This window comes from Neolamprologus brichardi, chromosome 5 (genome assembly GCF_056152115.1).
Source record: "Neolamprologus brichardi isolate AB-2024 chromosome 5, ASM5615211v1, whole genome shotgun sequence".
Lineage (NCBI taxonomy): Eukaryota > Metazoa > Chordata > Actinopteri > Cichliformes > Cichlidae > Neolamprologus > Neolamprologus brichardi.
Window position 1 is genome coordinate 14,574,181 of NC_142108.1, and position 25,969 is coordinate 14,600,149.

At 40.2% G+C, this 25,969-nt stretch overlaps 3 protein-coding genes across 3 annotated transcripts; all 3 read left to right on the forward strand.

Annotated features, from left to right (window-relative positions):
* The first annotated feature begins 3,911 nt into the window (after positions 1-3,911).
* On the forward strand, positions 3,912-19,267 carry prkcda (protein kinase C, delta a). Its single transcript, XM_006806667.3, has 18 exons — positions 3,912-4,122; positions 6,625-6,754; positions 6,898-7,097; positions 7,179-7,245; positions 7,547-7,703; positions 8,771-8,802; positions 9,614-9,699; positions 10,286-10,415; positions 10,776-10,876; positions 11,833-11,929; positions 12,103-12,233; positions 12,597-12,770; positions 12,877-12,968; positions 15,915-15,977; positions 16,795-16,933; positions 17,053-17,241; positions 18,061-18,189; positions 18,281-19,267. Exons 2-18 carry the CDS (start codon positions 6,646-6,648, stop codon positions 18,437-18,439), a joined length of 2,055 nt encoding a protein of 684 aa, XP_006806730.2. The 5' UTR covers positions 3,912-4,122; positions 6,625-6,645; the 3' UTR covers positions 18,440-19,267.
* A 638-nt stretch (positions 19,268-19,905) lies between these two features.
* On the forward strand, positions 19,906-24,079 carry rft1 (RFT1 homolog). Its single transcript, XM_006806669.3, has 10 exons — positions 19,906-20,177; positions 20,269-20,354; positions 20,439-20,561; positions 20,638-20,929; positions 21,020-21,154; positions 22,034-22,294; positions 22,387-22,531; positions 22,624-22,729; positions 23,052-23,301; positions 23,418-24,079. The coding sequence occupies exons 1-10, from the start codon at positions 20,115-20,117 to the stop codon at positions 23,580-23,582; spliced, it is 1,626 nt and encodes a 541-aa protein (XP_006806732.2). The 5' UTR covers positions 19,906-20,114; the 3' UTR covers positions 23,583-24,079.
* Positions 24,080-24,603: 524 nt separating this feature from the next.
* On the forward strand, positions 24,604-25,892 carry mustn1a (musculoskeletal, embryonic nuclear protein 1a). The gene is made up of 3 exons (XM_087840738.1): positions 24,604-24,838; positions 24,941-25,067; positions 25,379-25,892. Exons 1-3 carry the CDS (start codon positions 24,737-24,739, stop codon positions 25,474-25,476), a joined length of 327 nt encoding a protein of 108 aa, XP_087696864.1. The 5' UTR covers positions 24,604-24,736; the 3' UTR covers positions 25,477-25,892.
* The last annotated feature ends 77 nt before the right edge of the window (positions 25,893-25,969 follow it).

The window sequence follows — 25,969 nt, forward strand, 5'->3', positions numbered from 1 at the left end:
TGAAGCATCTCCATGGTGAGGGGGGATGGTCTATCCTCGGCCGGTGCTGCAGCATTCACCGCACCTCTAGCCTTGGGCCTACTTTGGGAGGCGAGAGAGAACTGGGCTTCTTCTTCTTCGGACCAGTCAACTGCGGCTTGCAGCAGCCCAATAAAGGTTAGGCCTTTTTCTTCCTTAACCCTCCTTTTCATCTCCCGTCTCAAAAGGTCATCCCGCAAGCCCAGTACTAGCTGTTCCTTCAACACTACCTCTGAGTCAAGAACCCGGTTAGGTTCCCGCCTCCTAATTAAAGCCAGCTTCTCCTGTAAGTCATAGGCATAAGTTCTGACAGTCTCACCTGACATCTGCCTTCTCTCATAGAACTCCTTTAACCTGGTACCTATTGGGATTTTGTCTCCATAGGTTTGGAGGAGAACATCGAATATCTCCTCAACAGACTCTCCTGCCCCACCCAGCATGAACTTAACAGTTGCCCTAGCCTCATCTTTTAAGTGTTGCTTAACTAACTCTACACGGTCCTCCTCTGGCACCTTCATGACTTGGAATGCAGACCTCATCGCAGCAATCCACCCTTCCACACACTCATCTCCACTTTTCCCAGGGCAACCACTAAAATCTGTCAGTTTGCGGTCTCGGTGGACATAGATTGCTGTCGGGGCTTTTAAAGCTTGGGCCTGTTGATCAATCACTGCTTTTGCGAGAGAAAGAGCCTCCCTCTGCTCTTCTCGTGCCTGCTGTAAGGCACCTACCTGCTCTGCAAGCCTCGCCTGTAGTTCACCGAAGCTCTTTCTCAAATCTTCTAGTTCAGACATGTTTACCTTAACTCTATTCTTTTCCACACTGTAACAACCCCAAGCCAATAAGTTGATCCTGTTCGTGACGCCACTTGTGAGGGCTACTAGCCCAGCTATATAGGGGTGAAGAGGCACACAGGCTGCCCTGAACGACTAAAGGGTGGTGGGATCTGAGTCCGTGACCCCCCTTAGTACAGTTGACCCGAATACTTACTGCTGTAAGAATGGTTTTAGCTATCTGGCTTCTACAGGCACAGAAGAAGGGCTCTGGGGACCAGGCCCGCGAAAATAACAGCCTCGCTTACCTCCGTTTTTTTCTGCACCTAACCAGACAACTCGGGTGCCCCTACTCCAAGGCAACCTGGGTTGGACAGAAGCATACAACAACGACTTTTTAAACAACGTGGCCCCTTTTATTTGTTTGGATGGCCCTCATGAACCAAGGCTGATTATCAATGTTAACAGGGCCCTGGAGAGCAAGGTGCGACAGCAAGGAAACTCCCCAAAACCAAAAAAAGAAATAAAATAAAATAAAATAAATCAAACAGGCCGGTGTGACCCAAAGTTGTGACTTCTCGACCCCGCCCAAACCACACACAGGAAAAGGGCGCAAAGATCACAATACAGAAGAACAATTAAGATTAACACATAAATTCTCTTATCTAGAATGGTTAACACAGCTTCATCACATTACTTGCAATGTCCAAACACACAAAAAAAAATAGTTCCAGTCTTTACAGTTCGATCCAGTAAATTGTCTCTGGTATGTGGAACCAATAAACAGTTCTAGGGGTAGCTGTCGTGAACCAGAGTTCCAGTCTGTTAGGCTGTCCAGAAATTCCACAGCCGGAGCAGAACGTCCAGTCTCAGGTTCACAAAAAAACAAAGAAACAAAGAACACAGAAACTGTACCTTCGCCTCCCGAGAAACGGGGCGTGAAGAGCCAACGGGTTAGAAAGAGCGATGCTCTCACATACGGCCAGCTGGAGCAGGGTGAACAACCAGAGCGTCGTCTGAGTGGCAGGGTAATCCAAACACCGCAGACTCCTGAGGTCCTAAACGTCGGATCCGCGAAATGTATCGGAGCTCCGGCAGTCCCCGGGCAGTATGAAGCGAAGCCATCCAACTCCCCTCCCGGAAACACGCTAGTCCTTTGCCAGACAGCCGGCTGTGCTGCCTCGCTTTCTATACGTGCTCTACAGTCAAATTCTACCTATAGCGATGGGAAACTGAGGTGAGATAGAAGGGAACGGCTGCTAGCCTTAGCTCTCGCTTAGCTCCCCTGCTCACGCTATCTCCGTCAACACTACACCCCAGCGCCGCGCTCGGAGGTCCGCTGTAACTGGAGTCGGATTTCACCCACGGAAGGAAACTCCGCATAGACTCACTGCGGTCCCGTCCGCTGCTCCACTAACATCCCGGTTACTCTTTGTTCGGGTTTTTTTCTGACCGCGGGATTTTCCTGGTGTCTTCGGCTGTAAAGTCACGCGCGCGCGCCGTACTGCACCCCGCTCGTTCCCAACCACGCGTGCCCGTCCTCTCCTCAATACATCACTTCCTCCTGGCTTATTCAGACAGGCTGATAAAGGCCCTACATGGCAGTTTCCCACAAGTTATAAGTATGTGCCCTCACACTATGCTGCTTAAATCAGCAGTTATGATGTGCCTTTTTACATTTGTTTTTTTGAATTGTACAAAATAGAGAAAATAATCTTTTCTAAATTTAAAATTCAAATGTATCCTCTATTTACAGCAACAAAAGAAGCAGATTTGAATAACCTGACGCCCAAAATAATAAAAAAAAAAAGTCTTACACCTGTGGTTGACCATAATAAACATTTAAATAATAAACTCACAACTTAGTATGCACTAAAACCCATGAAAGAAACCTCAGCTTCAAATGACGAAGCCTCTTCCTTAGCTTCTTAGCCCACAGAGCCACATAGCCATATGCATCATCTGCATGCATAAGGAGTTTCTATGTAGATGATCATTCTCTCTTCCCTCTCTGCAGGTTCAATTTAACATCCGCCTGTTCTCCAGCCTATGAATCCCACTGGTGGATCATCACAGTGTGTGTATGTGTGCATGCGTGTGCTGGAAAAAGAACAGAATAACAGGGTTTCTTGAGCTTTGAGGGTGCCTCAGTGAGAGTCAGAAGAGTCAGTGAGCATTGAAGTCTTTAGTGCACACACCTAGTCTGCAGACTTCCTGTGTCTACCATGAGTCAGAATCTGCTTGTTATGTAAATCCACAGAGAAGTGAGGGGGACACCAGCACACCTGTGCCTTGCCAGCCTGCTCCTGTCCAGGTTTTTTTTCCTTCCCTTTTTACACAGAGCAGCAATTACCTATTGCTCCCAGTCATTGAACTATGACTCATCCTGGAGGAATTAGGCCCTCAATCAGCCAGTATGTTCTATAGCTGCCTCTAATCAGATGACGATGAATACCAAGTTGGGCTTAACCCCCCCCCTTACTTGTGCTGACATACAATTATTTCGATCTATGTGTGCATGTGTGGGGGTGAACACAGGCATGAAACAAATAAAGAATGTGGATAATCTTGGGTGCCTGTTTAGAACAAGAAAAGATCCTTCTTGGTACCGGAGCCAAATCTGCCACCTCCTCACCAGCAAAACCTAGCGCAAACCTCAAAACTACCCCCGCAGCCTACAGTCCCAGCCACGTGACCCCACCCCCTGCCACACAAACACTTCACGTGGAAAAAAAAAGACTCTTCCCCCACATACTGTAATCTAGGGCATACTCACCAGCAATGCGGATCTTTATGCACAGTTATAATGTGTTGGGTCGCTTTTTCATATTTATAACTCATATAGCCTCATATATGATCAACAGGTATGCTGTGACGAACACGCTCGTTAACTTCAAACAGGCTTACATGTCAAGTGGCACTAAAAAGTGATAGACTGTGCGTGTATTTGCCTGCATCTGTGCTGTGTTTGTGTGTGTTAAGGGAATACTCCCACCCCTGAGGGAGGAGAAAAAAGAAGTAAAGTATTATGGTAAGTGGCACGGCCCTAAATTCAATGAGGGCAGCTAAGTGTACAGTGCCCCGCCACCGCTTCACAGACTACCCTGTGTGAGTCTGTGTGTCTGAAAGAGAGAGAGAGAGGGAGTGAGTGTGTGTGTCTGTGTGTGTTTGTGTGCATACCAGGTAAACGTCACAGCTTGCAAAGAAAGCCTCTGCGCTGCGAGCGCGCGCCACACTTCCTCAATCGACGGAATCACAGAGAGAAAAAAAACACTAGAGGAAGAAAAAGAGCAACTTTCGTCGAGAACAACCGCCTGGTTTGCAGGACAAGGTGAGTCTGCCATTACAATCCTTTTCAGGCTTCAGTCGAGTGGGTTTTTAGTAGCAGAGTACGGGTTTTACGTCTAAACTTTACAGAAAGTTGCTCAAAGACCGAAAAACAGTACCGCTTCGTCTGCTTCTTTCATCCTTTGGAAAACCTCACTGTGAGGGTGAGGCGAGTAACGCCAAACCCTGGCTAACTAGTTAGTTACAATTTTTCTTCCTCGCTGAAAGCGTTAGCTGTTGTAGCGTAGTGAAAGTTTAGCCAGACAAGTTTCATTTCTATGAAAAGTCAACAAGGCAGCTGGCACTACACAGCTGTTTTAGTTAAAATAATAACCCCTGACAATTTTTCCGAGTAGCGACTGGAGCTGCTTCAGTGAAACAGTGCACAGGAATCCGTGACCCCCTCACACTTGGTGACGTTACGGGGTCACAAAAGGTACTGACAGGTGAATAATCGTGACCTACTGATCTATACCCACCGCCCCTTTGGACTGGAACATCTGCAAGCATCTGCGGCCCTGTCTTAACACAGTCGGGTTGCCAGTAACTGCATGCAGTATGTCGGTAATTCTGCTTATGTGGAATCCGTTAAGTGACAGAATATCACCAGGGATGAGGAGGAATGTGAGCAGGTCTGGACAGCAAGGATGGAGGAGTAAAGAAAAAAAGAAGAAAAGGGAGAAAAGGGAGAAGGAACAGTTATTTACTTGTCATTAAGACAATCTGGCTGCAAGCTGCTGTCTGAGTCAGACGTGAGGTGACATCTGCGTTCAGCCAACTGACAATCGACCACATCCTTTAGAGAATAAATAGAGAATCAGATGCACTGACTGATTCTCGGTGAATGTGACCGTCAGAGTTTAGTTTTTCATTATGCGCAAGACTCAAATCTAGATAGGACCTGTGTAACCTCAGCCAAGGTTTAGGTGTTCTGCGCGATCACATGAGGCGTTCAAAAGTGTTTATGAGGTGGTAATTACATCGAGGAAGAAAGGCTCTTTTTCATACCACGATGAAACACAGTCAGGCTCTCAGAATCAGGTATTATGTTACCATTTCAGTCAGTAAAAGCGATGTTAGTATTCTTCTGTGTGAAAGAAAATTAAAATTTTAATTGAACTTTAAATTAAGAAAAGGTTCAGAGGAGAGTACAGTCATCAAATTATGTTTCAGTGCTCAGGGATTTATTTTTTGTAATGATTTTAACACATTGCCTTTGTGAATGAATAGCGTGTAATGGTTTTTGATACAATTATTAAGCAATAATAACAGAAATCAGTAATTGTGTGGTTTGTTAGGTCAGACATTAGGAAGTAGACAACATAAAGCTGAATAACAAGCTTCTAGGAGATGTTTACCAGTTACAGTATGCTGGGGAGGTAACTAGACAGGACAATTTGAAACTGCTCACAGCTGGTTGGGAAATCAATCACTATTGGCCTGAAACACACAGCATGCCTGCTGCTGATTAACTCCCAAAAGCCCTGGAATCACAGCTCCCAGCAGCAGTACGTGAGTGAAAATGGTTGCATGCTTTTTTACTTGCCTGCATCTTTTATTCCGTCTTACTTTTCTGAGTCTGAGTGTAGGCGGTTACAGTTTCAGGCTTGTGATAGCAGCTAGGCTTTCTTTGGAGCACAGCATGCATTTGGATCAGTGACATGTTGAGACTAGCTCTGACTTTGTAGTGCTAGGAAACACCTCTTGTGTTGCAGCTGCAACCTGTCAGAAACTGCACGCATAGTGATAAGGAACCAAACAAATGTGACTTTGTGCTCACATTTTAAATGTGTATCAGTGGCAATAAGAAAATAATAATGAAAGACTCCATGGGTGTAACAGTTAACAGGGGTTACCTAATGTATTGCACATACACACTAGTGGTGTTTGGGTTGTTATAGAGAAAAGTTGTGGCACTGTCTGCAACACTTGTGGGGTTATGCAAGCAGCAAATCATGCGTGAGGTAACAAGCACCCAGCACAAAGGGGGGCATTGATCGCTCATTATGTGTCACCACTGGAATTTCACTTCTAATGCAAAAAAAATCCAGTTATTCAGGTATTTCATCTGTAGGTAAAAAAGTGAATGATTTTTTTCTCTTCTGTTAGGAAAAATATGGAAAATATATACATGACATAAAATTCAGGCCATGTACTAAATGTGTGCGTAACTTGCTTCCAACAAGCAGTTATTTGGAGTAATAGCCAGTCCACCATAAAAAATTGAGTCAGAGTAAATCTTGCAGTGAGAGAAAGCAAAATACAAATTTGTGCTGCAGCCAGAGGCAAATTTTGCTCATTGCAGGTGTCTCGCTTAGTGACAGGAAATTCTCAAATACCAGTAAAAAGACCACTTAAAGACCACTCTTCTGTCTTTTTTTTTGTTTGGGGTTAAAATGCTCAGATAGAACCTAGCACTATTGGTTGACATTTTGCAATATTTTGAGACAATGCGATGATGCACTTTAACAGTAATAAAAATGTGGTTGTCCTTGTCTGAGAACAGGCGATCCTGGTACTTGTCACCATGGCTCCTTTCTTAAGGATCGCCTTTAACTCGTACGACCTGGGTATCCTGCCTCCTCTGACTGACGCACCCTTCTGTGCTATCAAGATGAAGGAAGCCTTGACAACTGGTGAGAACATTTTTCTGGCTTTTGCAGAAGTTGCTACTTCTGCTTAAACAACAAACACAAATTATGTTATCTTATTTTGTTTAAATTGAAAACATGCCAAAAATATTTTTTCTACTTCCTCTATCTGCCCATCTGCTTCTCAGAAAGAGGCAAGACCCTGGTTCAGCGTAAACCCACCATGTACCCAGCCTGGAAGTCCACTTTTGATGCACACATCTATGAAGGTCGTGTGCTCGAGGTACTGCTGATGAAGACAGCGGAGGAGCCGCTGGCTGAAGTGTCTGTCGGTGTGTCTGTCCTTGCTGAGCGCTGCAAGAAAGCCAACGGGCGTGCTGAATTCTGGGTAAGTCATTACACACTGTCCTTTGTCTTTAAGAGCAAAATGTCAGGATCCTGTTTAACTGTACTTATATTTTGTGTTCAGGTGGATCTCCATCCTTCAGGAAAAGTAATGATGGCAGTGCAGTATTTTCTGGAAGATGCAGATGCAGGTGAGATTAAATTATTTTATATTTTTGTATTATTTATTTTTATTTTCTCTTCTATGCACTTCCTTTTATTTAAGTATGTTTTGCAGCCCCTTCAAAGACAGTTAGAAGGGTATCCCCCTCACCTGCACCAGTCAACTAACTTGGTTTTTAGCTGCTAATGTAGTCCTTACACACACTTTAACGTGTGATTCCCTACTACAATCATAAGGCTATCAGTCTGTAACAAATCTGTAATATGACCTCTCTTTTTCTGTCACAGTGTTGTATATGACTGACTTGTTTTTCTCTCTTTATTTGGAAGAGAGCAAGCAGCCTGTGAAGGAGGAAGAAGCTCCTACTCTAAACCGTAGACGCGGGGCCATAAAGCAGGCCAAAATACACTTCATCAAGAACCATGAGTTCATTGCAACTTTCTTCAGACAGCCCACTTTCTGCTCTGTGTGCAGAGAATTTGTCTGGTCAGTGCCCGTCTAAAACTTCCATCAAATTAGGAAACAGGATATTGAGAATCTAGTGTTCAGGAACTTGTTGATATTTAGTATTAGTAGACTTATTTCTGATTAAGACTGTAATTCTTTTTCTAGATTACTGTTTTGTATGTGACACTTTTAATGTGAACAGTTCCTGGAAATATGAGCTCTCTAATTAAAAAAGAAGTGAGGACAATCCCCTGACATAGTTTGGCAGAAACTCTCAATAACTATTTTTGTTTGCCAGACCATGACCCAAGACTTCGATGACCCATTTTCTTGAGGTTATATATAAAATGCTCATGTTTTCCTTTGAAGACTTTAGTTGTCCAGTTATCTGATATGAAGCACATTTTGATGAAATTGAAAATTTTGTGCAAAAAGATACACAAAACTACATACTTTATTTGGAGCCACATTACAGAAATGTACTATTTTAGGCCTAACATTAGATAAGCCTAACATTATTTTCCCAAATTGATTCTACAGAAGTAAAGTCTAAATATAGGAGACATCCTATCTTATCTGACTTCACTTTATCTTATTTCAGATTAGGAAATGATAAATATACACCCCAACATCTCGTTTAAGTCCATTATAGACCACCCGCTGGTACTTTTCCATCTTACTGAGCGCCATAGATCCTTGTTACCAATAGCTTTCTCAATGATTGCTGTTGCCACGTTAGTTAAATGAAGTTCAGAAATAAAGTACTACCACTAACCCCTTCCTCACACATCTGTACTTACTCACTCTACTTGATGGAAGAGGGATTGTTAGTGTAGCTCTAAGATTACCCTAAAGGTAGGAGACTTATGCTTTTGGGAGGTTATGTTACTTGTGTTATGCATTTTAATATTCTTAGGTAGAGTAGCAAATCAGGGCCTGTTCCTATTAGGTGTTTTAACCTTAATGAGACTTAATCACCATCGTTACCACACAGTTAAGATAGAATTTACAAGTTAGAAAGTGTATGCAATGCAGTACCTGTTCCTTATTGCTTTTGAGTGATAAACTGTGAAATCATTCACAAAGCCTGTCTTTGTCTCACACAGGGGACTCAACAAGCAAGGCTATAAATGCAGACGTAAGTGTACTTCATTAAAAAACAATCTCAATACATTGTGTTATAGCTAAAACAGCAACATAGATGTTCAACACGTTCTCACTCCCAAAGCGTTACATTTTACGCTAGGTGACAAATCGTCAGTATTTTACGCTTCCGGCACCCAACACGTCCCTATATTATGAGATCGGAAAAATGAGGAAACATGAGAAAACATGAGAACCGTTTGAAATGAATCTACACATGTATGTTCATTTTACTTAAATTGCTTTAGAAAACACTATCTAATGTCATTAAAGTGCTGGTTAAGGTTCGGGATAAGTTTATGGTTAGGGCTGGAATACATGGCTGGAATGTGTATTACCGGCATTCTACTAGAATTCATCTATAACCAGGCGCGTAGCATAATACACGTTCTTATGCTTTCGCGTCCCTAAGGAATGCCTCGGGACTTAACATATCGTGAGTATATTACACCTCGGGAGTGAGAATGGCTGAGATGTTAAACATAAAAAATGTCTACTTAACCATAAAAGCAAACTGTGAAATGTACATATTCATTTCTTTTACCGTTATGCACTCAAAAAAATGCTGATTGCTGAAATATTTTCATGTAATTTTTTTTACAAGGTAAAATGATAGATTTAAAGGAGTCTGGTCAAAAGAAATGTAGTGGACTACCATTTTCCTGCAAGATTAATTATATAAATAAATTTGATTTGACATATTTTTGCTGAATTTTATTCAAAATCACTGCTTCGTGTTTATGAAAGCGTGTGTGTACAGCTTAAAAACTAAAGTATTAATCTGCTATATTGTTTCTTTTTCTCAGAATGTAATGCAGCCATCCACAAGAAATGTATAGACAAAATCATCGGCAGATGTACTGGTACTGCTGCCAACAGTCGGGATACTGTGGTGTGTAACACACATTTCTTCTGTACAACATGTACTGTTAGTGTTCGCCATATGTGTCCCAATTAGTGCACAATAGTCCCTTTAGTGTGGGCTTTTTTTCCTCTGTGATTTACGATGTATTCCTCCTTAGCAAATCAACAATGATTTGTTTATCAAATTAAAGTGTATAGTCGGGTCAGGGTTTAACATAAAGGCACATACCTGTTAGTTTCCACTTCCAGTGAAGCATTTTTCAATGTCCATCAATATTAGGGGATAATCAAAGTCCAGCTAACCTAGATAGCAGTGACAGGAATGAGCACTGCACCCCCACACATTGTGGGAATAACAGATGGGGTGTGGTCTTAGGGAAATACTTTAAATTCAACTAGCAGGGACAGATCTGGTCCACAAGTTGTAATGTCTGAGAATTTTTTTTACACAGTGCTGTAGTGACTTTTGACACATTGAAGTTAGAGAGGGAAGAAGAAGACAAGGGGAGAAAAAAAGGATGAGGAAGGTGCGCAGGAAAGCTAGTTGTTACAGGCCTGTGAGCGTGAGTCCTTTGGTCATACATGGCAATGATGAATCTTCTCCGTGCCCAAAGTTCCAGAAGGAGCGATTTAAAATCGACATGCCGCATCGTTTCAAGATCAACAACTACATGAGTCCCACCTTCTGTGACCACTGTGGAAGCCTTCTGTGGGGTCTGGTCAAGCAAGGCCTGAAGTGTGAAGGTACAGCAGAGACATGATTGACTGGATGGTTACAGGAGCGTGTGCTTCTGTACTCTACAGACTAAAAAAATATTTACGCCTAAAATGTTGACTTTAAGTAATTAATTAAAAGTAAATTTTCTGTGTATTTTTTAACATAGTACAATGTAAAACATTAAATTTAATGGATTTGGTCAAATTAAATTTACCGTATTGAAATACATTTAGTTTATCCTAAACATATTTTCCTTAATGATTATTTTAATAAATAACCCTTCAATTTTATATATTTCATTTTTATTTTACTCAAAATTATTGCTTCATATTTATGGGGGCCAAGAAGAATTTTTTTCAGTGCAGACTTGTTTTTTCTCTTTGCAGACTGCGCCATGAATGTCCATCACAAGTGTCAGGACAAAGTAGCCAACCTTTGTGGTATCAATCAGAAACTACTAGCCGAAGCCCTCACACAAGTCAGTCAGGTGAGTTCAGTGAGTCATTCAGTGGATTGTATCTTTTGGTATTCAAGTCCACATCAAGATGCATGACATTACAATGAGAAAGAAGTGCGACTCAGGTCTCATTCTACTAATGCGACTTTGCTCTTGGAGATTTTGTGACTCAGAATGATAATGAATAACAAATGTAAATAAGCACTTGATAACATTTATACAAAAGATTATTTAAAAACTGGTTGTTGCTGTTCTGTTTTCTGTGTGGTGCCACTTATTTGGATGTTTTCCAGGAATATTAGTAAACATATTAGCAGCAAATTTCTTTATAACTTTATAAACTTTCTGAATAAAATGAATACTTAAGCCTTATAACTACATCTCTATATTTTATCATCATTTAATACCATTTAAATTCTTGAAGTATTTACATTATTTATCATAATGTGTAAATGTTTGTTTTGAAAGGATAGAGAAGATTCAAATAGATCTGAAATCAAATCTAGGCACTTAGCTTGCAGTGTTGCCAGTACACAGAGATGCTTGTGTTCGCTGGTTTTAGAGATAATGGGTGTCATGATGACAGTTATCAACTTTCTTTGTTTACCCAAACTTTCCACTTCAGGCTTACCTGAAGTGGAAAGCCTGTAAGCCTAGATAACAAGCGGATTAATAATAACTAACTAGCAAAAAAGTATCTTATTTGTTTCACTTGAATGTGAAACTCAAAGTTACTGGTGTGTGTTGACCTAATTTTCCTGCCCTTCTGTGCTAAACGCCTGACTCATTCTGTTCTGTCTTTATAGGCCTGTCGTTCAACCCAAAATCTATTTAGTTTTGAAGACAGTTAAAGAGAGAAGAATCAAACAAGTTTTTGACTCAAATGTACCACGGCTGTTAGTCGACCATTGTTAGGAAACAGTTGTTTGACTTCTTCATGTTTATTTTTTGTTTATGTGTTTATTTTTCTTCCTTTTTTCCACCAGAAATCATCCACTCGCCGTTCAGATCCAAATCTGCCTAATCTCCCGGATATTGGAATCTATGATGAAGTGAATAAACTTGCTGGACTTGAGATCAATGGTGAGTGAGCCTTTATTTGTTGGTGCTTTTTCCTCCAAACATTCAAGCAGAAAGCTAAAGTTCTGTACTGATAGCAAATGCTATGCAAATAAAAACTGCAGAAAATATGCAAAGGTTTGAGATAATTGTGTAAATATGTCATTTCTGTGTGTGGTAATGTATTTGTCCATTAGATGGGTCGACATACGGCAAACTTTGGGAAGGTTCCATCCCACGGGTACCGTCTCGTCTTACCCACTTAACCAAGATCAACATGGACAACTTCATCTTCCACAAAGTCTTAGGAAAAGGCAGTTTTGGCAAGGTACGGAGCAATGATGTCAGTGTGAAACAAACTGTGAGACTGCTGTCTTAAAAACTAGAGAGAAAAAGAGAGAATATAAATAAGTGAACCAACAACACTCAAGTCAACCCATATCAGCTGTCATCATTACAATGGAGGCTGTAGTTCTCTTATAGAAATTATTACATAGACTGTGGGTGTTTCATCAACCAGCGAATTAAAATACTAATACTTCTCTTCTCTTCTCTTCTCTTCTCTTCTCTTCTCTTCTCTTCTCTTCTCTTCTCTTCTCTTCTCTTCTCTTCTCTTCTCTTCTCTTCTCTTCTCTTCTCTTCTCTTCTCTTCTCTTCTCCTCTCTTCTCTTCTCTTCTCTTCTCTTTGTAGGTCCTGCTGGCAGAGCTGAAAGGGCGTGGAGAGTATTTTGCTGTGAAGGCTCTGAAGAAAGATGTAGTGCTTATGGATGATGATGTGGAGTGCACGATGGTAGAGAAAAGAGTCTTGGCTTTAGCCTGGGAAAACCCCTTCCTCACACACCTTTACTCCACCTTTCAGACCAAGGTACTTCCCCTCCATGTCATTAATGACTGTATTTTATTCTGCATCAGTAGTTACATTACATTACATCGTTGTGCCTTTAATAGTAAAAAATGAAATGTTTCTCTAGGAGCATCTGTTCTTTGTGATGGAGTATCTGAATGGAGGTGACTTGATGTTTCACATTCAGGAAAAAGGGCGCTTTGAGCTCTACAGAGCCACGTGAGTTCCACCTGTCACACAGCCATCGTGACATACTGTACGTTACTCAGTGGAAACACAATCCCTGCCATCCTTACTCAGTGCTCACATGCTTGTCTAGCTGCCCAGAGACTCACACTTACAGAAGATACTTGTAAAGATGAGCATATGTTTATTGTCTCTTTGTCACTTTTTAGCCTGCATCTTGTTTTCTTTTATATGATGTATAAAGTCTGAAGGTTGGGGCAATGCTGGCATCTATTAGCTCCTGTTTTTTAGAAGACAGGCTTTGTAAGGAGTGAACAGCTCTTAATGTTTGTGTATGGGGAGATATCAGTTACTACACCCACTTCTCATCACACTATGGGAATCTCTCCAGAGAAAAACAATCGCAAGCTGGTGAAATAAAGCATTATGAATCCGAAATCTGGTGGCACCTTGACTGCCAACTAAACTTTTACTTTTTTAAATTAAATTACACTTTTACAAACCTGCTGACATTTCTTAGCAAGTGCTAAGGATTCAGAGAGATTAATATGAGAGTAATAATCATGTTATGTGGTGTTTAGAACAGATGAAATTCTTGCTTTTTAGTCAGTTATAAATTTAATTCACTGAGTGCAGAAATCTTTTGAAAAGTAATGTTTTGGCTGAAGATTTTTGACAGAATTTGGCTGTATGTAGCAGAAAAATACAAAGAGTGTACAGTCCGATTTTAAGACTGAATGCATTCGCTGGATTTTTTTCTTATAAACCACTGAAATGCTTCATGTTCTGCTTTCTAACTGTTGTGCTTAGTCACTGATCTTACATCTCCTGTAGTTAAATCAGCGGCTGTGTCCAGTACCTTTGAGATGACAGGAGTAATTTTGTACTTTGCAAACACTGACACCTGATCCTTTGTTGGCATCCTCTAGAATTCTCCTCACTCAGTGACTGTATTCACTCTGGGTAATTTATCCTCAGTGAGTGAGAGAGAGAGTGGGCTATTTTATTTCCCTACTATTCATTCAATTACGTGTTTGCATCTTTTTTTATGTTAATGCTTAAAACAAACATGCCACAACAAGACAGCAGAAATTCTGTGGTTCATAAGACCGAATTTAAGTCAATCCCAGCAAAGCAGTAAATTAATTAAACAAATTTGCTTTAATTTAAATGTATGCTTATAGTCTGTGGTGTTAACCATGCATTGTTTTTGAAGACTGAATGATAATATCAGTAAGAGCAGCAAGCTCATGCTATGAGCTGTTGCTTCTTTATGTAGTGCACTTTATGTAAGTTAACTTTGGTAGTTTTGCCTATCTTGCTGACAAACAGCATACCTCCACCATGACTATAACATTGCCTGTTATAGCCATGGTGGAGCAGGTTGGTTGTTTAAACTAAAAAAAAAAATAGGATGCTTGTAGATGATGCATTTATACACATTTAAAGTGTTAAACAAATGAGGACGGATGGATTAAAATAAGGACTTTAATATTCTCTGCAGGGAAATTATTTTGTAACAGCTCTAATACTGGCGAGTTGTAACATTCCACAAGCCTAACACAACACAGGACTACAAGAAATCACTGGGATGCATAGTCTGTAGTCTCAATGCAAGTGTGGATGATGTCACACGGAGTTGCCAGTTTGCTGGAGAGCGCGATGTAAACAACAGCCAATCTGGCATGTGAAAAGTCTGTGGGTATATAGTGTGGAAGTAGCCCCATGTTAAATATGTGGGCTGCAGAAGCGTTCCTTCACAGTAATGTAGCAAGGGTGGCACCATCTGTTGTTAATAAAAGTGGCAAATCATCCACATCTTTATTTATTACGCTTGGATTTATTCCTGTTCACCCGAACTGTCTGAAAGTGGTTGATGGTAATCAAGGGATCTGAAATATACCCTGTAGCTATGTCTCTGTAAAACGTAACTGCACACTCATTAGGCTCATTTCCTTGTCAATCTCATGCCCATTAACATAATTTCCTGCACTGTTAGAGGTGAGATATGGCTTTGATCCCCTCCTTTTATTTTCTTATCTATCTGTTCCTCCACTGGCATTTCCTCTTATTTCTGTAGGAATGCTCATTATTGTTGTGAAAAAGACAAAGCAGTATTCTTCCATCAACCTGCACTTCCACCGCCATGCCAGTCAGGAAGTCGTCTAGTACCTGCAATATACATAATCTTCTGTTGACTTCTTTACAATAGAATAGTTTCTGTAAACTTGATGACACACAAGATTAATGTGTCTAAACTGTCGTGTTGTATATTGCTGCACAGGCTGTCACAGAATATAAGGCATGTGCTGGATCTGGTTATGCAACATTTTTCCTTTGGCAGTGACTGAACTGCAGAGTCTCAGTTAAGCTCGTTGCCACCACAAAGGCTGCTGCTAACCTGACAAAGACTAGTTTCATGCACCATTTCAACTTTCCTTCAGCTTGCATGCATATCGAGGTGTCCTCTTACAACTGTGTGTTTTTGTTTTGTTCTTCGTGATCCAGGTTGAGACATTCTTGTACATATGCCTGCACTGTCTGACTCCTATTCTATGAGGACTGCATTTCTAATGATGTTAAGTGAGAGATATTGACAGTCTATTCAGTCCTGTTCAGCAGGTCATTTAGTGTCACTGTGCAGGAACTGGGCTGGAGAGATGGCTTTGTGTGCTCTCCGGACCTGGTTGTTTCACTCGACACAGATGACAAGAGAAGCAGGTCAGCGATAGGCTAATCATTCGGCTCGCAGCAGCTCTTGGGTTTCACATTATGAGAGTGTTATTCACCTGTCTCCTACTCCATACAAATGTCCTCTTCAATAATTCAGGTGTACACTGAAATGAGTCTGCAGTTACACCAGTGTTAAGCTGCCAGCTATGTACTGAGATAGCTCCGCACAGGCCTGTAGCTTTCCATCAGAGATGAGTATCTGATATTTCTGTCTCCTTCTGACTTCTGACTCCTTTGTCTTGCCAGGTTCTACTCTGCCGAGATCATTTGTGGTCTTCAGTTTTTACATTCTAAAGGCATCATCTACAGGTCAGAGCACAGAATAGGAATTTCACATGAATATAAAATACACTTAAAAATCTGTTTTCTTTACATTTTTTTTTTTTTTTAATGTGCCAATGATTTCAGTTGCAAGTCTAATGAGAAAATGAACTTGCAAAGTCTCCAAACTTGTTTAGTTAGGTAATCCCACACATTTTTGACACTTTTTCCCCTGAAAGTTTAATTATTATTGTGTGGCATGCATTGAGCAAGGGCTGTTATGAAAACCATGGACTTGGATGTAGTCCAAAAATGGGATTTAAATTATTTTTAAAAGATTTTGGGAAGAGGAAAATGTAAATGTGTTTATTTGTTACACTGAGAAAACCAGACTCCTGACATTTCAGGACAACACAAAACTAAGATAACTGTTACAAAATTTCTAGTAAATGAACATAGAAACAGTAGACCACTCAATTAGACTACATATCTCAAAGACCTTTCATATCTCTGCATAATTTTGTTTTTTTTAATTATAGTGAAATTAACTAAAATCACCTATAAGTATAGTCAAAATTAAATATCCTTAAAGAAACTCGTATAATTACTGCATGCATTTTACAAAAGTGCTGCTTTGTGTAGTGAATAGTAGTGTGTAAAAAATCTCACAGTTCAAAGTGCAAATGCATCTGTAATCAAACATTAATCCCCTTAAAAGTTTATTTAAAGCATAACCTTTTATTGTAAGTTGTTATTTGTGTGGTAAATTCTGTTCTAACAAACACAAAATAGTTTTCTAAAACGTTATCATCACAATAGCTCATGTTTATATCCTAACTTGGTGCTACTTTTTATTCATTTTCAGGGATCTTAAGTTAGACAATGTGATGCTGGACTGCGATGGGCATATAAAGATTGCTGACTTTGGCATGTGCAAGGAGAATGTATTTGGCGACAATCGCGCCACAACTTTCTGCGGCACTCCTGATTACATCGCTCCAGAGGTGCAGTCTTCTTCCAAAATTCTCTCTTGTGCTGAAATAATCAAAGCTGCAGTTAAAAACAAAGCTTTTAAACGTCTGTCTGGTTTAATTGTTATTTATAATTTTTTGTTTAACTTTAGATTCTGCTGGGACAGAAATACTCATTCTCAGTTGACTGGTGGTCATTTGGGGTGTTGCTGTATGAGATGCTGATTGGTCAGTCACCTTTTCATGGAGATGATGAGGATGAGCTGTTTGAGTCCATTCGCATGGATACTCCCCATTATCCCCGATGGATCAGCAAGGAGTCGAAAGACCTGCTTGAGCGGGTTTGTATCATATCTTTAATATTAAATATAATAACCCCAAAAAGCGTTCAGACACGAAATGTCCATGAGTCCCAAAAAGTTGACTCTGTTCATCTGGACGTAGCGTTTTCAGTGGGAGCAATGTTTTATCACTCATCCAAGTGAGTTTCATGTGTTTATTTCACAAAGTATTGGAGAAACTAGTATTTGTATCACCGGCAACAGACTGGACATTGAACAAGTCAGAAACATGAAAAGAATGCACAGAAACAGTGGGCGAGAAAAAGCAGCTTACACTTCATACCCTATATGAAATAACCATTTGAAAGGGTTTTAGGGTACCTGAGCTTAGTCCTCTGCTGGTGTGGGCTAATACTGGGATCAGCTAATCTGCTGGGATTGTTCCAAGACTTGCCTTTGTGGCCTGCCTGAGCTAAAGCTTTGCTTGAGGTTTAGTGAAATGAAATCAGCCTCTCTTTTGAGGGAGCATCCAAAAGCCCTCCAAATATTAACAAAAAGTATTTGGACAAGTTCTAATTGTTACACTTAGTGCAACATATCCATTGTTAATATGGTCTACTCCACCTGCAGTTACTCTGCCAGTTGTAAGAGCTTGCAGAGTCCTGACCTGAATAACTTAGATTGTCTGTGGAGTAGGAAATGACAGTAAAAAAGTTAGCTTGTTGATGCACTTGAGTGGAGGGAACATTAACACCAAGTTCAGTCCCTGGCTGGTACGGTCTGAGAACATAAGCAGTCCATTTAACTGAAAATCCTTTGTGTTTGACACATGATCACATATATTTCTTATGCAACCTTTCTGACCTCCCTTTCCTGCAGTTGTTTGAGAGAGACCCAACTCGCAGGATAGGAATTGTGGGTAATATCCGGTTACACCCCTTTTTCAAGAGCATTAACTGGCAGGCGTTGGAAATGAGAGAGGTTGAGCCCCCCTTCAAACCCAAAGTGGTACGTCACACACACGTCACTGAGGATTTAAAAATTGTAGCTCTGGTGCTATGATTACATTTTGCTGAGATTTGTTTGTGGAAACTTCCAGAAAGCGCCGAATGACTGCAGCAACTTTGACCGGGAGTTCCTCAGCGAGAAGGCTCGTCTTTCCTACAGTGATAAGAACTTCATAGATTCCATGGACCAGTCGGCATTTGCTGGGTTTTCATTCATGAACCCCAAGATGGAACATCTTTTAGAAAAATGATGTCATTCACGTCAGACTCATGTTACTCTCCTCATGTTATGGAACAGTTCGCCTGCTTGCAGATGAGCAAGCTGTTTCACAATCAGTATTTGTTTCACCTTATTTTAAGCACAAACTATTCTTGGGTACGATCAAACAACAAACGGGCCCGTGTACTGTATATATATATATGTGGATGTTTCATTTATGTGCATGCTTATTATTTGTATAGGTTATGAAGACCTGTGTGAGTAATAATATACTGTGGGAGTGGGAGTCTGAAAAATCCTTACATTCCACTTGACGTCATTGCTACCATCTGCTGCCATCATGTTTCTCTTTCATGTTGAAAATCATCTCCACTGGGGATAGAAAATATGAAATGGAGGAAAAAGGCTACAGGAACTAATTTTACTTCATGCTTCAGATATAGGTCGTATTTGTGAATAAGGTGACTGCATGTTTAGAGATTTGAGACCAAGAAAAACCCATCCATCTTAGCATTGTGGCTTAAATATGAATGTTATAATTTCAAACATCCAACTTCTTGCCTTTGACTAAGAAGAACTTGTGGTTGTAAAGTTGACTGAACAGTGCCATGTAATGATCAAACTTTAATGCTCCAGCTGTTTTCAGCTGTACAGAAAAGTTCTGTTTTGTGGATGGAGGTGCAATGAGTGCAGCCATGGGTACAAAAAGAGTAGTTAAATGACTAATTGGTGAGCCACTTAAACGCTGTATATAATATTTATGTATATTGTTGTTAACATGTATATTGGTTTGCAAAGGATGTATTTTTTTTTACTGTCTCCATATTTCCCATATGATTAAAAAAAACATAAACTCCCAGGTCTGTGCTCCTTTTGTGTGATTTTGAAGTGCACTTAATAGAAAAGGTTTTAAACAAATTGACTTTCAGGAGCTGGACTGGAGGCGATCTAAAGCAATATAATCTTTATATAAATTAAATTAGCGTTTTGGATCTGATCATCGAAAAAAAAACAACCCATTATCCTTTGATTAAATTTGATTCATAAACAAACCAAAACAAGAATCAGTATCAGTCGACAAAATATTTTTTTTTCTATTTGTTAATAAATCTTTTTATTTGGACAGGAAATATTAGACACATTTTCCCGTAATTTATTATTATTATTATTATTATTTTTTTATCAGAAATGCATATATGTGTTTATATAGCGAATATATTGAGACCCTATGGATGCTTGTTTCTGCCACTAAAACAACAACAACCAAGGTTTGAGTCAGAAAATCGAATTTGGAGACATTAACCAGTAATGCATTTTTCAGTGGCGGAAACACGTGGTCCACGTGGACCTGTAGTACATAATGAATTGAGCATTAATTTTTGATTTCATCTATAGATTTTTCCTAAGCATTATTACGCTATCTAGTGGCACTAGGGTGAAAGCAACGTTGCGTGACGTCACCACGTAATGCGCTTGCGTAAAATGTCTACGGAAGTATTGGTGTACGATCCACAGCTTTAACTGCCGGGCACAACTGACAGCTCATAGTTGCTCTTCTGGAATAATGTCTGGTGCCGCCGGTTTGTCATGCGGTCGAGATAAGAGTTTCCACACTATGGCAGCATTATGATTGTTCTTCGTAGAAAGCAGCGGACACCTGGTATACTACCTGACTACAGTTTTCACAGAGCCAAAGGAAGATCAAAATGAGCTCTCAGGACATACTGCAGAGTGTGTCCACTCTAGCGTCCTATAATGTGTTGCTACAGGTAAACAAACACGGTAGTGGATGTGTGTTGAGCATTTGTAGTATTTTTTTTATTTATTTATTCGTTTATTTGTCCGGTTTTATGTCCTCAGGTAATGTTCCGTGTGCTCACCTTTCTCCTGAATGCCTTTACGCTGCGGTTTGTGTCCAAAGAGCTGATTGGGGTGGTCAATGTCAGGTAAAGTTTGCAGGAAAACAACACAATGGTTTTCGGGCTCCAGCCGCTGTAACATGTGTCCTTACGTGTGTCTTTATTATGCAGGCTTACACTGCTGTATTCCACATTAGTGTTTTTGTCCAGAGAGGCTTTCCGGAGGGCCTGTCTGAGCGGGCAATCGGGCAAAAAACACAGCTGGAGACCAGTTATCAATCTCCTATGGATGACGTGAGTTGATTAGATGGTAAAATAGGCATTCTGATTTTCAGTTTTTGATGCTCACATGTTATTTCTAATTTTTCAGGGTACCCCTTGGTGTGTTATGGGCAGTACTGCTGTCATATGTGTGGCTTTGGCTCCTAGAGGTCCCAGATGCTCACACTGTCCCTTACTACAGTCCTGCTGTGGTGCTGTTTGCCTTATCTGGGGTGCAGGAGCTCCTGGCGGAACCCTTGTGGGTCTTGGCTCAAGCTCACATGTTTGTCCGATTGAAAGTGGTGGCTGAAAGCTTGGCAATGATCGCAAAGTGCAGCATAACTCTGGTGCTGGTGGTGTTTTCCCGTGAATGGGGCCTTTACATCTTTTCTGCTGCTCATGTAAGAAATCAGCTGAAGTATCAGCTGCTTTATTTCTGCAGATATTTGTTTTAACCTTTCATGACTTTGTGCTGTGTTCACTTTTTCTAGTTGGTGTACACAGGGATCCTGGTGCTATGCTATGCTGTTTACTTCATTCGTTTCCTGGGTTCCAAAGAGGCAGCAAGGAATAGTTTCCCACTGCGCCGTGTTAGAGATTTGCTGCCCCGCAGACAGTATGGAGAGGTACTTGACCTTACACGTCATTATGCATTACTCATCACTGATCCCATCAAAGTCACACTGAGTCATTGCATCTCAAATCACTGTTTGAGATGTAAACAGTGATTTGCATCTCAAACAGTGATGCTCGACCATCTCCAAATTTGCATGCTAAATTTATGGTACAAAGTTTGGATGTATGTAATGATTGCTGTGAAATATTCGCACTGAAGATCAAATCATTCTCTCTCTCTCTATCTATCAATCTATCTATCTCTCTATCTATCTATCAATCTATCTTTCTGATTTATGAAATTCCTAGTCGCAAAAATTAAGAAAATGGCATTACCATTCAACTTTCATGCTGGTAGAGCAAATATGACAATTTGTACCACAAAAACAATAGCAGACAGTCTAACCTGAATAGAAGAAAACTCTATTTTGTGCAAAGTTTTCATTTTTGAGACCCACTTTTAAGGCATGCACACTGCCCTGGAGGAATCTGATCATTCAGATTAGGTTTAAAATAAATGCAACAATGTATCATTTTCATGTATATTACAATATCATAGACAGCAGCCTTTGTTGAAGCAGTCAGCATGATGATTACCTGATCCCTGCTTGCCTGTGGAAGTTCTGGTGTTAAAGTTAGGTTTGGGTTACACTGCCTCAGATGCCTCAGGGGAAAAAAGGCCTGAAAGTGGGTGGATAGGCCATTAAAAAATCTAGAAACGTATTTAGCATATAAAGCTAAAAATTTATATCCAAGCTTTGTACTATAATAATTTAAATTAGAGACAGTCAATCAGAAAATGTTCGTAAAAATCTGATTATTTGTGATTATTGATTATATTTTGGTTACTATTCACGGCGGACATTCTTAACCTTTTTCTGTGTTTAAAGCCGTTAGTCGACAGGAATCTAGCGCGGCTCACTTGGAGCTTCTTCAAGCAATCCTTCCTGAAGCAGATCCTGACCGAGGGTGAGCGATACGTCATGACCTTTTTGAACGTCCTCAGCTTTGGAGATCAGGGTGTTTATGATATCGTCAATAATCTGGGCTCCATGGTGGCGCGCTTCATCTTCTTGCCAATTGAAGAAAGCTTCTACATATTCTTTGCCAAAGTGCTGGAGAGAGGGCGCGATGTCAAAAGTCAGAAACAGGTCTGAACTGTGGACATTATCTCAAACAAATGTTTGTGAGCGGCTATGCTGGAATTGTTGATTTGACCTCTTTTTGCTGGTTTTTGTTATAGGAAGAAGTTGCCATTGTCGCAGAGGTCCTGGAGTGCCTGCTGAAACTGGTGCTGGTGATTGGTCTGATTATCACAGTGTTTGGCTATGCATACTCTCACCTGGCTCTGGATATTTATGGCGGCTCTCTCCTTAGTAGTGGGTCAGGTATGTGAGCTAGAATCCGGTGACAGGAGACACCAGTATATGACATTTTGCTTTGCTGGGAATTTGTAAAATCTGTTTCTTTATTTTTTTAGGGCCCAGTTTGCTGCAATGCTACAGCTGCTATGTCCTCCTGCTTGCTGTGAATGGTGTAACAGAGTGTTTTGTTTTTGCTGTCATGAGCCAAGAAGAGGTTGACAAGTGAGAATGCAGAAACACACACACACACACACACACACACACACACACACACACACACACACACACACATATATATATATATATATATATATATATATATATATATATATATATATATATATACACATATATATATATATATATATATATATATACACATATATATATATATATATATATATACACATATATATATATATATATATATATATATATATATACACATATATATATATATATATATATATATATATATATATATATATACACAGTTATTTTATAGCGTGTAAACTGTCATTTAACACTGAGTTTATGTCCTCAGGTACAACTTCATCATGCTAGCCCTGTCTGTCTCCTTCCTCTTCCTGTCATACGTACTGACAGGGTGGGCTGGCAGTGTTGGCTTCATACTGGCAAACTGCCTCAATATGGGCCTCCGTATCTTACACAGCCTGCTTTACATACACCGGTACTTCCAGTTGAGTCGGTGGAAACCCCTGCGAGGCCTGTTGCCCTCCCCTCCCATACTGCTGGCGTTGGCCGTCAGTGCAGTTGTCACAACAGTTTCTGAGGTTTGTTTTTCCTCGAAACGGGAACTTTTGAGCTGCACTTTTAGTAAACATACTTATAATTTTTATTCTGTAGAAGTCTGTGATCCTAACTGGAGCATCTGTTTTCTTGTCTCCAGGCTTTTTTCTGCTGCGACAGCGGCTTGCTTCTGAGACTCGTCCATATTAGCGTGGGGGCAATATGTCTGCTTGGTGTGGTCGTAGCTGTTCTTCTCACAGAGACTAAGCTTGTTCAGTTTGTGAGCACTCAGCTGCTGCCTCGATTCAGAAAGAAGCGCACTTAAATTACACGTAAAACTGTTACGCCTGACTCAAAGAAATCATGTGTTTCCACTACAAACTGAGCGACAGTTACTGAGTATGGGAAAGCCGGGGAACAACTTTTTCTTTCTAAGGACCTCACATGTGTCATGAGCGTGTGTGAATCTGTGAGTTTTATATAAAAAATGTTATGAATGTTTCAGGATTTAGTTGTGGGTTTAAAAAAGTGGATGTATTTTAATAAAACTCTTTATTGTTTTACACAATGACCATGACCACTGTATTTATATCTGTGGTGTTTTTCCAGGAATTAAATGGAAAAAAGTTTGGTTTTAAATACTGCGTTTATGTGTCGCTCACCTACCTCTGTAGCTGTTTTGGTGAAACAGTTGTGCACAAACTAAGGCAGGCGCTCTCAGTGTTGACTGATTGGAGTAGAGTTGTATTTAAGAAGCAGTACAACATGTTTACTAAAATGAAATGAAATGCTTGACTTCTGCTACCTTACTTGGACCAAATATTTTGTTGATATTGTGAAAAGTAGTTACGTTCTTGAGCCTTGATTTGCACTATTATTTTTTTTCCCTTTTTTTAGAAAGAAAAGTTTGAGTTCAGTGCTTAAGTCAACTCAGCTACTTCATAATTGTTTCCCTGTCTGATAAGACAGCCATTTAGTTGCTTTTCTTGCCCCTAAACTAATTTCCACTGAATTTGGGGTCTCCGTGGGGTTGAATAATGATGTAATTATGGAAAATGAACCTATCCCATCACCCCAGCGATTTTCACAAAGATGGATGGATGGGTGTGTGGGTGGGGTGACATTCTTTCACAGCAGGAAAAATAAAGTCTCCTCTTAAGAAAATCAAGTACTTATCTCTTGATTCACATCTTATAAACTTCGAGTTTAATTTGCGTGGCTTGTTTATTGTCAGCGCTGTTAGAAAGCAGCTGCCCAACCATGCTTGCAAGATTCCTACACCTCAGATTTATTCGACAAAAAGTAATGCCACAAGTTGTAGAAGTGTTTCATTTTCTAAGGAAGAAGCAGACCCTGAGAAAAATAGGAGGGAGAGATCAAGAGGAGGAGTCAGTTCCCTCATTACGTCATTTATTATGTGTTAGGAACAGATTTATTGCCCACTGGAGACTGACTCACTGTTAGGTTGTGTATATATATATGAGAGTATGTGTTGGGTTGGGCCTGTTGGAGAAAGAGCCCGCTGAAAGGAAGAAGAATTTATTCCAGGCCATCTTCAGCTACTCAACAATCATGTCTCAAGTAAGAGCAGTGTTTGAGCTTCCAAAGCAGGGCATAATTGTTGCAGACATAGGGACTGTCAGTAACCTCTATGTGTTTTACTTTCCCTTTACTGCCTTTCAGCCTAATCAGGAAGATGAGCAAATGCAGCGTCCTGAAGTGAGAGAAGAAGACCTGACTGAAGCAAAGAACAAGCTGGGTGCTGCCGGGCCTCCCAAGAGCAAGACAATGGAAGTAATGGAGGAGTGCGGTAAGGACACTAAACCAGCAGATGAGAGCGAAAGAAACTATTCTGCTTTCTGTATTTGGTTAAGCTAAGACCACACTGCAGCCGTGAGTTAATGCGAGGGGCGTTTCTCATGATGCTCAAGTTTCCATTCCATATACAGAGAAGAAGAAAAAAAGAAAGGGGTTGTAATGATGGGAGATTCCTGTCACAGTGTTCCCTCTGACACGGAGTGGGACACAATGTACTTACAGAGCAAATATTTGTCTTACATAATCCTCTTTACTGCTGCATTTACAGTGAGATATCCTACTGCTGTTTCCTGTTCTTCACAGAGAAAATGGGTAAAGTTGCGCCCTCTGTGTTCAGCAGAGCGAGGTCAGGAGCAGAGACTGCTTTCAACGCTCGCTCAGGCCAGCCAATCAGGAAATAGGAGAAAACCTGACCTTGGCTGAATCACACCTGCTCCATGTTCATGTGTTTCGATCAGCTGTTTTCTTGTCTTACTTTAACCCAAGTAAATCTTGTTTAAAGCCAATTTTTTCTGTATTTTTTTTAATGACAAAATTTTACATTTATATTTTACTAGATTTATATTGATAGACACCTTTCTTAAAATTCAAGGAACTAACTGATGAACTCAGTTTCAGTGTTTAAAACAGATATTTGTTGATCTGTCTGATACGACTTTTTGTTACACCGGAAGTTTCAGAGTGGGAGTATAAAGTAGTGTATGCAGTACACTTCAGAAAAACCTTAATGATGATAATGATAATAATAATAATGAACAGAAAGACAGATTTATTCAGTAATGATGAAATTACTTTGCAATAAAATCTCTTGAAATGATGCAAATTGTCTCTTCTTGCCTGTCTGTTATCCCTGTGAGATGCTAGTAAACTGTACTACTAAAATCCAAAAATAAG